General features: G+C 35.5%; 1 protein-coding gene across 7 annotated transcripts in view; it reads right to left on the bottom strand.

Annotated features, from left to right (window-relative positions):
- Positions 1-2,018: 2,018 nt before the first annotated feature.
- LOC105333915 (zinc finger protein basonuclin-2) overlaps positions 2,019-12,688 on the bottom strand; it is a 39,824-nt gene continuing 29,154 nt past the window's right edge. For all 7 annotated transcript variants that reach the window (XM_066086907.1, XM_011437134.4, XM_066086908.1 and 4 more), the window contains 2 exons: positions 9,819-10,057; positions 2,019-6,970 (listed from right to left, as the gene is read on the bottom strand). In XM_066086907.1, coding sequence (XP_065942979.1) covers positions 4,592-6,970; positions 9,819-10,057 — 2,618 coding nt within the window. In that variant the 3' untranslated portion in view covers positions 2,019-4,591. The remainder of the gene's footprint in view (positions 6,971-9,818; positions 10,058-12,688) is intronic.

Raw genomic sequence — 12,688 nt, 5'->3', positions numbered from 1 at the left:
TAATTTGACTGTTGTTATCAATGCAGCTTCATTAATTTTCTCCAAAATCGTTTCGGAGCGATTCTGCTATGCTTTGCTACATATACATTACGGGTATATGGGAGGCATTTTAACTGTGGTGAAGGCCTGTCCCGAGACACAGTTAGATTATTATAACCAAGCAGAGTGTAGTGAAATTAATAGCATTATTGTAGGCTTAAAGCTTCGTTACGTAAATGTCAACAGTACGGTGAGTCGATGTATCTATTTCGTCATATGCAATGTCAACTCGTGCACGCACTGGTCAAAATCTAGTAGCTAGTAATTATAACTGAGCAAATTAAACTAAAGGTTAGCTTTTTTCATCTTGATTCTTTAAAATTAATGAAAATTAATAAAAATAACCCACATGTACATGTATCACGTGGTCACATATTTTTATCAGGTCATCTACAGCTGCAGCACCATCAGTGGCCATCAGTGTCAATGTTGTCTAGTTCTGTTAGGCTGGTTCTCTTACTGACAGAGTATGTAGACCGAATTTTGAACCGAATAGAATCTGACAAATTAAGGAACAAAACCTGTTTCAGAGCAGTATGACTTGTACATTTTTAGGAGAGATGAGTGGCATGTTTTTCTCACTTCTTGGGATATGAAGACAGTCTGTTCATTGTCACAATGCAATCTTTTGTTCCATATGAACAAATTTGATGAATATTGCGTTTGGTGGACGTAAGATAATGCAACTTATTCTTTTGACCATTTACAGATATTCTTTTTTTTTTTGGGGGGGGGGGGCTGTTTGATGTTCAAATACAACAACACCAACAAAATGTGTCACAGTTTAACACAAATGTGCAAAATAATTTTTGACACATTATTTGCACCTTTGATCATTTTCAGTTTTTCTCAGCTTTTCTTTTCGAGATAAATCCACACTGCTTGTACTCCCCATTAAGCCGTGACGTCACCGTTTTTGATCAATTGGACTTTCTGTCTTTAGTAGCCGATTTCTATTCAAAATAACAATATATCCCGTCAATTTTTGGTTTATAGAATATCAAGACACTACTGTAATTGATGAATCAATATGATCTGGTTTTAAACCCAATTTAAAGTAATATTACTTTCGACATTATATATTATTGACATAGCAAATTTCGACCCTGCGCCGTGACTCCATTTGAATATGCTAATTAAATATTTTGTAGTTTCCATCCCATATACTGGAAACATGATTTTTTGACGATACAATATTGCAGTCGCATTTCATGCGTGAACTTAAAATTCATTATTTATTTCAAAGCAAGCTGTATAAAATAAAATTGTTTCTTAATTAATGCTGCGCATGCTGTCTTTTTATTTTCTTCCAAGAAATCTATCAATTCTTCAAGATATGTTAAATGGACGCTTTGTATATTTTTTTAATCGAGATACAAGCGCGAAGTAATCAACTATTTGATGACTTATTTTCAGTTTAACTCCAGTTCTAAATTTAAATCATAGATGGAGGTAGGTTCAGATCTGTACATGAAGCTCTTTATGGGAAAATCCGGGTTGACACCCCAGGTAGTACATCTGATTTTTTTTTACAGACCGAGAGCTACTTACCTATAGCTACGATCGATGGAGGGAGATAGTAACGTAAATTACCGAAATTTGAAACAAATGATTTTTATTCATTTGCATTAATACACATATTGTACGTATTCAAGTTATATGTAGACTACCTGATATAAATGATCCGTCTTTTCAGTTATAATGACATAATCCCGGTAATCATCTAATATATAATCCATCTAATATTTAATCCATATTGTGCCCTAAATATATTTTGTTTTTTAACAGATTGAAGTTCTTTTGCCTAATATTTAATCCATATTGTGCCCTAAATAAATTTTGTATTTTACAGATTGAAGTTCTTTTGTTTCAAAAACCTCTGCGCGTGGGTGACATCAAATACTTAAAATGGACAAAAAAAATCATGTTCTAAGAACACAAAACTATAGCTTACAAGCAAAGCAAACACTAGACAGTCAAATGGTATACAAGAACTTTATTCTAAACCTAATACTGATACAAAAAAAGTGGTCTGTATAAATTATGCATAAAATGATAACAAATTCATTGTATTCGCCTATTGCACATATATAATTTATGTCTACCCAATACTGAACAGGTGAATAAAATCTATGAAAAACTTCAAAGTTAGGTGATGTGCCCTATGTGAACAAAAAATCCAGATGAGGACCAAAAAAGACAGCTACTCACACTTTCACCCTCTACATGGTTTAGTAAACCAACAAAATGGCTGGTAACTATACACAACAGATAACTAGATGTACATGTTCTAGAAAAATTCTAGTCCGTGGGATAGAATAGGGACAGCAGAATTAAGGCTGTAGTAGCAAATATGCTTGAACACAGTTGTTGCAAAATTGAATCTCTGGAGAAAAAATTCAAAATCTACAAGCATTTTTTTTCTTCGTTAATGCATGGTTAAAATGTTGTAAATATTTGACAAGATGGCAATTGTTTATTAATACTTTGATGAACAATGAAATAATAATATTATTAAGACAATTGCATACTACAAAGAGATTCTGGTGGGTTATAGGGACTACTGACACATAACTAGGATAGAACTCGGGTTGGTTCTCGGGCAGGACTGAGGTTACTAGGTTCATCAGCAGCATTATCACAGTCTATCTACCTAAGTATTAAATATACAGACTTTGGCAACTCTGAATTGGCAGGACTTGAACATTGACAAAATCAATATAAAATGTGCTCAAATAATCGCTAAAAAATTGACTAGATTCTTGATATAACAAAAACAATCGTTTGCATAAACAGTGCATAATAGAAATAATGTAAAATAATACTATATTTGATGTTGTCGGTGTACAACATGCATAATGCCTACATGCAATGTATACCTCTCAAATGAATTTTTAATATTCAATATAAAAGTAATGTGGTTCAGACTTTTAGATTCTTAACATCATCTAAAATGTCTTTTTATCATCCCACAAATAAATTAGGGGTGGGAAAGGACTACAAAGAAAAAAAAAAAGAAAATCACAAAATCTTGACAATTCAATCTTAAATTCACCTTTTTTTCCCACTATGAATTTTTAGTGCAACTCTAAAATTAAGAAAAAATTATAATGACATTTCGTCAAGACATTCACTGGCTGTGTTAATAAGTGAGTTTAGTGTATTCTACACTCCTTCATACCAAGGATTCGTCTATACCATAATAACATGACTTTTTACCTTATTATCACATTCTTTGTGCGAAATCATAACTACAAAACAAAGGTAGCATACTTGGGTATTGAATAAATAATCTCTCAAATTGTGAAAAAAAATTTGCACTGAGAGATTATACATATCAAGTTTAAATATATTACCGGTATATATATTTGCTTATTAAATGATTTTTAATCTCTTCTTCTTTTGTTTAAGTTTTTCATTTTTTTGATTTAACAATCAAAGAAATTTCTGATTTTTGTATCTGAATACAAGCCCTCTCAAGTTGATTCTAAATTCAAAACTACAGCATAAAAAACTAACACATAATTAATGTGAATGACAAAATCTGGCATTCATTAATTTTCACCAGCAAGCATTTTGAAATTGAATATTGAATCGGGGGGGAAAAAAGATCCTTTTCCCAAAATGACTTGACTGAGAGCAACATTTTGATTGGTTTGGGAGCCAGTGAGAATTAAATCAAGCACACACTGAACTAGAAACTGACACAGACTGTTTTATGCACACGCCATCAGCTGTACAGTTATTGCATCCGATAAGTGATCAAGGGGTTGTAGTTTAATACAATTAAATAGCTACAAAAATACTCCGATACTAACACTTATAACTATGACAGCATAAAGAAAAAAAAATGGTAAGACAAGAAAAGATTGAGTAGTCTCCCTTTGTACATGAAATGGTGATGCATGCAGGCACACATGAAAACCCTTTATAATGTGTTTCTGGGCAGACTTCTTTATGGCTGGCTATAATTCCACCCAAGATAAAGACTTAGAGCATAAATCTTCTCCCAAACAGACAAAATTTACATTCACAAGGTTTTCAACAGATACATGATTGCAACAATATTAAGATCTATCACTTATGTTAGTTAAATTTACCTGAGTTTTAATTACAAAAAAAAAAATTCACAACAATATGCATAACAACATTGAGACATCTAAACAGATACTGAATGTAATATTGTAAATAGATTTACAGCCATGAAATATTTGACGCCTTCGACATTGAAGCTGTAAACTTGCATAGAAATTTATTTTGTCTTTCTAAATAAGACTGTCTTAATTGATTTCACAATGAAGACAATAAAAACAGTGAACAAAAAATGAGAATTGTTTTTCTACACTTTTCAATTTTTTTCCCACTCAAATTCGGTAAATTTGCTACACAGTCTGAACTAATTTTATTTATTCTGAGGATTTGGTTCTCCTAAGAGTGCGTTCTTAATTTGCAAGCTTGTGAATAGTAATAAGTTAAACCATTTACAAATATTTTCAACAAAACAATGAGTGAATAAATAAAGCACTAAATCAGTTCGCTCCCTAAATGAGACTCACACTACTCTATTCTGGTTCTCTGAACACAGATGTCGATGCAAATTGTCGTTTTGACTGTGCCTATTTCGGCTTTTTCTTGTTGAGAAGATCTTTTCGCATCCTTTGACTGTACAGTTGAACATTTCCTTTGGATGGTTGACTTCAAAATGTTCTTTTAGAGCAAGATTGTCCTTGAATTTGGACTCACAGATATGGCAATCAACTGAAATCTCGTTTTCCTCAAGACAAATCTCATTTAACTCTGTCCCACTGTCGCGATCTTCTTCCTCATTGTCCTTCCCAGCATCATCTATTTCCTGTAACAATCCATTTCCATTGCTCTGAGTTCCGTTGCATTTAATTGGTTGATGGTTTTCTTCATCCTCCTTTCTTTTGCTTTCTCTCTCTTCCATCTTCCCTTCAGATTCATCCTCTGTTCTTGAGATTTTACGTTTGCGACTTGAGAATTCTGATGTGGTCTTGTTGGTTTTAGTACTTTTGTGAATGGTCTTGATATGATACTGCAGGGATGCATCATTAGAAAATGTCTTCTCACATCTGTCACATACAAATGATTCCTCTAGGTCCCCTTTCTCTTCAAAATCATCATCTGATTTATCAATGTCTTTCTCTTTATTTTCAGAGGCATTTAAGTCGATTTCCATTTCTGATTCTTCTTCAACCTTTTTTTTTGGCTTTGAGAAATCTAATGCCTCTTGAGAGTCATAGCCAGGAGATTTGGACAGGAGAGAAACAATTTTGGGAAAGTCTCTCCTTGAAGGACTTTCATCATCTTCTTTTTTGTCTGAAGCATCACCCTCTGCCAAGGAGAGGTTGAGGTAATACCTCTGAGACTGGGGACTGGAGGATCTCTCATTTTCAATCGAGTCTGCTATCTTGCTTCTTCTGTGATAGTACCGTCCATCATCAATACATTCTTTCGGTGAGTCTTTTTCGTCAGAGTTGTCGTCTGAGTAGTTTTCTGTTGGCTGTTTGTAGCGGGTGGGAATATTGTTTTTCCTTCTGCTGGCTCTTTGAGTTGGTGAGACCATTTTCTGTCTATCCTCTTTATCAGACATGCTCTCCCCATCAGATTCTAACTTTGAATCCCTATTGTGGAGCATGCTGAAATCCTTTGGCCCTTCATCATTGTGAAATAGTTTGTATCGTTTCTCTGGAGTGGGAAACATTGACAAATGTGCATTGAGTTCTGCATAGAAAGCTGCCTGGCTGGCTGGATGAATGTCTTTGCCATCAATTGGTGGAATTGTTCCATGTGGTCCCAGAGTTGGAGGCATCACCATAGTGGGTGGGGGACTGCAAGCCAAAGATTTGTCTGAATCGTCATTCAAAGATGAATTGCTCTCTGACATTTTGACTCGCTTTTGGGGCATGTGCAGTTTAGGATTGGGGTTTGCGCTGTGCCTGTTTCGACTTCTGCGAGAACTGAACATCATGTTGCAACCATCCACTGTGCATTTGTGCATTTCCTTCAAGTGAACTGCACTATAGTGAATTTTCAATGCTCCTTTGTCACAGAAAGTCTTGTTGCAAGCTGTACACAGAACACGCTTCTTTCCATTTGGTCCAATCAATGTAGTTCCAAAACCTGGGGAGGGATTCCATTGCCGTTTTACAGGGTTGTTTGATTTTCTGATGTGTTTGAGCTTTCTATCAGAGAAAATAGAGTTGGGTGAGACAGGTGAATCCTTGGTAGAATAATCAATTGCACTGATGGCCTGATTGTCCTTTGGTGGGAGTATAGGTAATGTCATGGGGATCTTTGTCAGTGACATGGGAGACTGGTCCTGATTCTCCAGTCCTTTTATTGGTGTAAATGGGGGAGTCACAGGTTGGGAAGAAGGGGGAGTGGAGCTGAGGTTCTTCGGACTGAGACTCGGTGAGGATCCGGATCGTTTGTCCGGAACAACCGGACTGAGTGCAGGACTTCCCTGTTCCCGGCGGTAATCAAATGGCTGCATGGTTTGAAGTCTTCCCAAAGGAGAGCCAGAGCTAGGACTGGATGATGTCATCCCGGCGGTGACCACAGCAGGGCGCAGCTCTCTAGAAGGAGGTGAGAAATTGGATAAAGATGCTGGGGACAACAGGCGACTGTCCATGGGTACAAATGGGATCCTTGATCCAAATAAATGTCGAGATTCAAAAGATCTCATGTAGCTTTGCATAGAATGATTATTTCTTTCAATAAACTTTTTTATCTCAGAGTCAGATCGGTTGCCAGATTTGAAAAAAATGTCATGCTCTTTGGTGTCTTGCAGGATGATTTCCTGGGCAATAGACTTGGTTTCACCGAATCGTAGAAACTGCTGCAGAATGACGTGTTCTTCCTCTCTGGAGGCAATGGTCCATTTATCTAGGACCTGTCCACTTGAATCCTGCAAAATTTTTTATATATCTTATATAACAGGAATTTTTTTTTTCAAAGTTTTTGAAATTTTTACATTAATGAACTTTTAACAAACCTGGAGTTCTTTTTGTATATATACATGTATCATACTGGTAAATGCCATTACATGTCTACAATATATTGTATTTGTAGTGAATTCACTTTAAAAGTAGAGATTACAAGTAAAAGTAGTAATACTGTGGTTCACAAAAGTGAACAAAGGGTTCAGTTCACAAAAGTGAACAAAGTTTAACCAAATTTTACACAAAACACAATGTAAGTTTCCTGTTTTAGACTCTTGCTATTTTTATGAAAGTCATTAACCTCTCTACACTGTGATCAGTCCAAACACATTGACTTCTAGACTGGCACATAGCTTTGTCTAGCTTTCATTTTCTTTGCATGTTCATCACACTTTTTATCTATTTATATGTCAACCATCTCCTCAAAAATGACCATAAAACAGGACCGTATTAAAAAAACTTGTATAAGCAACAAATAAACAAGGCACCCAAGTCCCTCGTAAAACTTGAAACACAACCATTCTTATTGGTTTACAAGTCAGACCTTATTAACTTACTAGTCGCAGAAACGGTCTCAAAAGGGCCATACATATCGTAATAATTTGGACACCATTGCTCTTTCTCGGACACAATAAAACAACAATTCCACAAATAAGACACCCATGAGCATCATGGGTATAGGGAACATTGATACAAAAAAGACATTATTGTCAAGCAGGGACCTAGCATTGCTACTTTACATGGCAGCCTTTGTAAGATACGTGTCCTCTTTCAGTGATCTGTCTCTGCAAATTAATTTGGTCTTTCGATCTGCATTATAGCTTATGTCTGCCTACTCAAATATATTCTGAAATATTACTTTAAAATTTGAACACTTAATTAACACATTCTGCAAGACAGTCGAGTAAAAAAAAAGGAAACCTAAAGTATCTGTCACTTTTTCTGTAGTACATTTTACTAAAATTAAATCTATCAGGTTAATAACTGTTTAATACTTCAATAGCAAGACATCTGAAATTTTCAATCGATTGCCCATTTCATAGATAAGTAAACACTCCAGAGTTTGTTACAATCCAGTTTAACGAGAGCATCAGGTGTTTATCATAAAAAAAACCTCAGATTTCACTGGCACAGCAAATATTTTTGGGACTTTGATCAGGACAGAACTTTTGATATTAAGGACTTTAAATATGCCATCAATAAAAAAGCTTCCAGTCGACAGTGAAGATAACAAACCGAGTCTGCTCCTCTGAATGCTTAAAATTGACGTCAAATGCTGACTAGAATCAAAAAGATAGAGGCACCATACTGTTTATATATCATGTTTGTATTCGGCTCTCTTCCAGCGTCATGTGAAACCTGTTTACTAGGTACCATTATAACAGAGTGTGTCTCTATGATGCGATATTAGTCTAAAACCTTCCGTTATCTAACATATGTACCTCTACCATGTCCGAAACAAAAATCATATGCTTTCTTAGTTCCTCCATAGCATTTCTTGTTTGTGATGATAAATCGTCTTAGACAACTGTTTTTAATAAAAAGCAAAAAAAAAAAACACCCTAAACCAAACCAATCATCAAAAATTGGGCAATCATTTTGAGTGATTAAATTTGAATTTTGCAAATTAACTTTCTGTGTTCTGAAAGCTTTTTGTATTTGTGGGTTATGACTTTGATTTGAAGGGGGAAATTGGGGGTTAGCTATTTTTTAAGTGAACAATGATAAACAGTACATAAGAAATACATATTTTTTTTTACACTTGGGGATTAGGGGGAGAAAAAAAATGTGAAGTGGAGTCATCAAATAGCTGCACTGTTAATGACAAGATAATTTGAAAATTCTATTTGTCACATTCCACAGAGTCCCTCCAATTAAAAACCCTAGGCAACAGTTTAAGAAAGGGATAAGTTCTGTCTAAGCAATTCGACAAAGTTTTCTTCAAAGTCGGAATGTTTTTTGGGGCAATTTTCAAATAACTTCCAGTAACAACCAATTCTGTCTAATAACTAATCAGGCTTCCTACTGGCTTTTATGTAAAATGGCTGTGATTTACAAAGTGGCGTAAATAATGTGTAGCATTTGAGATATCTGTGTAGGGGTCTTCCTAAATATCATGTCCCCCTGTGCACTGCAATTACTTTGGAAAAGAAACACACATGTTCCTTATATATCTACACCAGAAGTAAATGTGCTCAAAAGTTAGTCTTAATGTGAAAATCATGTTATGACATTAAAACCATACAAACCAATACATGGTCTAATGGAATGCTAAAGAAAAAGCACATTTGACAAAACCTCCCATTTCAATTCACTTCTATCTGTCTTCAGAAACTTTGATGACTTGCCAAGAGAGGATTTTGTGTTTGAAGTAAAAATCACCACGGAGACACGTGTGTCGATTTATAGCTTTTGGATGCTATGGAAAAAACCATTTGCCACATTGTTAAAATCTGATCAGAGAAAACTTTTCATCAGATTTAAGCACTACATATTTTGTTCTCTATTGCGAAATTTTCCTTGCAATTCAGCCCTAGGTGTGCCTGATTTTCAACATTTAAAAACAGCCAACAAAAGTTACAAATACTCCCACTTTCAGTCTACAATATGTAATTAGATGATTAGGTTAATTATTAGACTGGAGAGTCAGCTGATTAACTTGACCAATCTATTGTGAAAAATTAAATAAATTTTATAACTTATTTTGTGCTCCTGCAGTAAGACATTTCAGCTTTTAGTCAGCACCCTAAACCTGTTAAGCAGAAACAACTACTTTTTTTAATTTACGCCTGGTGATATTGATGGTCTATTTACCTGTAGTATGTATCCCCTGGCGTAGTCCTCATAGGTCCAGCCAAATCCCTGTAGGACTTGTAGGACTTCCTCGTGCTGAAGGACACTGAAGAGTCGGTCCAGCAGGATCTTCAGCCTGATGGGTGTGGCCTGAGTCCCATACAACATCAGACTGGCAATGTCAAACACGATATTGGGCTGTACCACTTCCACCGACATCCCGAGGTTATAAATGTGCCTGTGTCCAAGTTTATCTAAAGCTGGTAAAACAGAAGAGAGAGATCTATGAATTTTTTTAACCAGTTTCCATTCCCTTATGATGTATTTGTAAGTTCAGTACTATGGGGTGTAAAGATTTTAAATTTGTAAAGTTTAGTTATACCATTTTGGTCAATTTAAGTGAACAAAAATATTTCTTCAACAAAATTCAATTCACTTATTGACAAGCACAAAGGATAAACTTAAAAAAGTTTCATTTTTTGGTTAATACAGTGTTCCAGTATAACAAAACAATTTTTCGTCTTAACAAAAGCAGTAAGACATGAAATTAGTGGGGAGTTGATGACAAACAACGAAGTCAAGTCAGCGGGAACTCTTGTCTATGTGCATTTACCAAAATCAAGACAAACCCAGTCACACTGAGGAGAGAGACGTCTGCCACACACTTAAAAAACACAGGACAAAGAAATTAGCCGGGAGGATGACAGATACGGTAAATGTATGATGTTTGATAAGCAAAGATGTTTCCAGGAGGCAGCAGCCAAACTGATTTAATGATCAGTTCCATCAACACCTGTTTCCTACTTCTACACACCTCAGAATTACAGTCTCTGTGATAATATTTCTTTTTTAACCATCCAAATGTTCATTGCTGACAATGTGAGAAGCTTCAAGTCCGCTATCAGATTAGAAGTTTGATCACACTGTATTCCCGCTTCTGTTGCTTCTGTCCAAATTCAAAGAACCCGCTGTCATTAGGCAAAATGATGTAATACTGTCCTTATCACAAGAAAGCATCAGGCTCTGATGACGCATTTGCGACAGCATTCCACGTTCCAAGGAATAAAAAAATGGTTTATTTGGAGCTTTGTTGACAAATAACGGTGGACATGCATGTGCTTTCCGTAAATATGTTGACACATTCTTTCTGGAAGTTATGCATTGTACGACACGCTTTATGCCTGTATCGGTGGCTTGGCTGAGGAAATTGACATCATATCACTGTCTCCGAACATCTAATAATGTTCCATCCTATTCCTGACCAAATGACAGTTGTATATAATGGATGGGTGATTAGAACTCATCATCTCTCTCCAATGCTTGCTATTGCTATCAACTAGCTTGCATGTCAACACAAATCTTAGCACACACCCCTCGTATAACATTACATCAAATATCATAATCTCAAAGGTGAAAAGTTTACACTCTCACTTTAAAAGTTTCTTTTCATACCATAAATATCACTCAACTTAATATTTTTCATAAAAATAATTGAAAATTTAATGTTTTAAAATTGCACAATACTTTATGTTGTTTAATACTTCAAATTTCCCAGCAAAATACATTGTGTAAACTTAATTTTTAAAAAGGAGGAAAATTGATGAATGATATCATTAGTGCTTAGGCTTTAAAAGCAATAGTTTCCAGCATTAAGGAGGATTGTATTTTCTTCTGATTATCATAGATAAAACAATAAAAGGAGAAGAAGTCCATTATCTTCTGATGCTTGAGTGGACATTAATTTTGGTCGTGTTTGTCACACAGCATCTGGAAAATATCAACTCCTGTTTATTACCAGAAATTATTGCTCCCCAATAAAAGCTAAATTGATGACAATCTTGGGGACACACACAATTGAATAACTACTTTTGAAGATAAATGCCTTCCATTTCAGTCATTTGTCATAGACGATTTGTATTGGTTTACATTCAGTGTATAATGCCAAGTAATATTCAGAGGTCTGGCCCATATGAGCGGCTTGTTGATTAACTCTGAGTGGCCATTTATTCCTACAATAACAAAGGAGCGAGGGTGACGTCTCCCCAAACAAACTTTTGTCAAGGCCCAAGTTTTTCAGCAGAATCTAACAATACGTTTGAGAGACCAACATGTGGAGAAAAATATGATCAGATTTTCATCACAGGAAATGATGAAGCATACCTGGCTTAATATTTCAAAACTTGTGGCACTTCCAAAATATTTAGAGACATTCTGCAGGAATTTCTCATTATTTACCTTCCTGGACAAGACTCGGCTAACAATGTAAATAAGAAATGCTTAAGTTGGCAGCTGATTTTTGTCTTCCAGTGATTGGAAGCACGACAGCTGAAGCCTGCACCATTGACTGCATTCCATCAATATGACCAAGGAACCATCAAACAAAAAAGACACAGGAACCCCCCACTGATGACCTCCAGAAAATCTATCTCCCTCTGTTCATTAACCAATTTTCTGGTTTATCTATCTTTAATCTATCAGCAACAGTTCTGGGTGTGAAGTAAGTAAAGCACACAAGCCCTGTTTCTAATTGATTCCAAAGTCAATTCCCAGCTGTGTCATCACACAGGCCTTGTCATGTGATCAATTATGTGTCATATGACCACATCATGTGACCAAATATGGTTGCTGTGTCTTCTGCTTCAGTGACATCTTCTGGTAGATTAGACACAGCTTCCAGACTGTCATATCTGTACCAGGCAGGTATAATTACCTTCTGGTGGAGATGAAACACAGGGGAAAGCGACAGGGATCACCAAAAGGGGGTTACCAAGGGGTACAACAATAATAATGTTTACAATTTTACAACTAATAAATATACTACATTTAAAATCTTTTGAAATTATCACATACAATAAATAAGGTTGTTTTTCTAAAATGACTTCAAAAGCATT

Source organism: Magallana gigas, chromosome 6 (genome assembly GCF_963853765.1).
Source record: "Magallana gigas chromosome 6, xbMagGiga1.1, whole genome shotgun sequence".
Taxonomy (NCBI): Eukaryota; Metazoa; Mollusca; class Bivalvia; order Ostreida; family Ostreidae; genus Magallana; species Magallana gigas.
The sequence above is the reverse complement of the archived record's forward strand: the minus strand, read 5'-3'. Positions and strand labels throughout refer to the sequence as shown.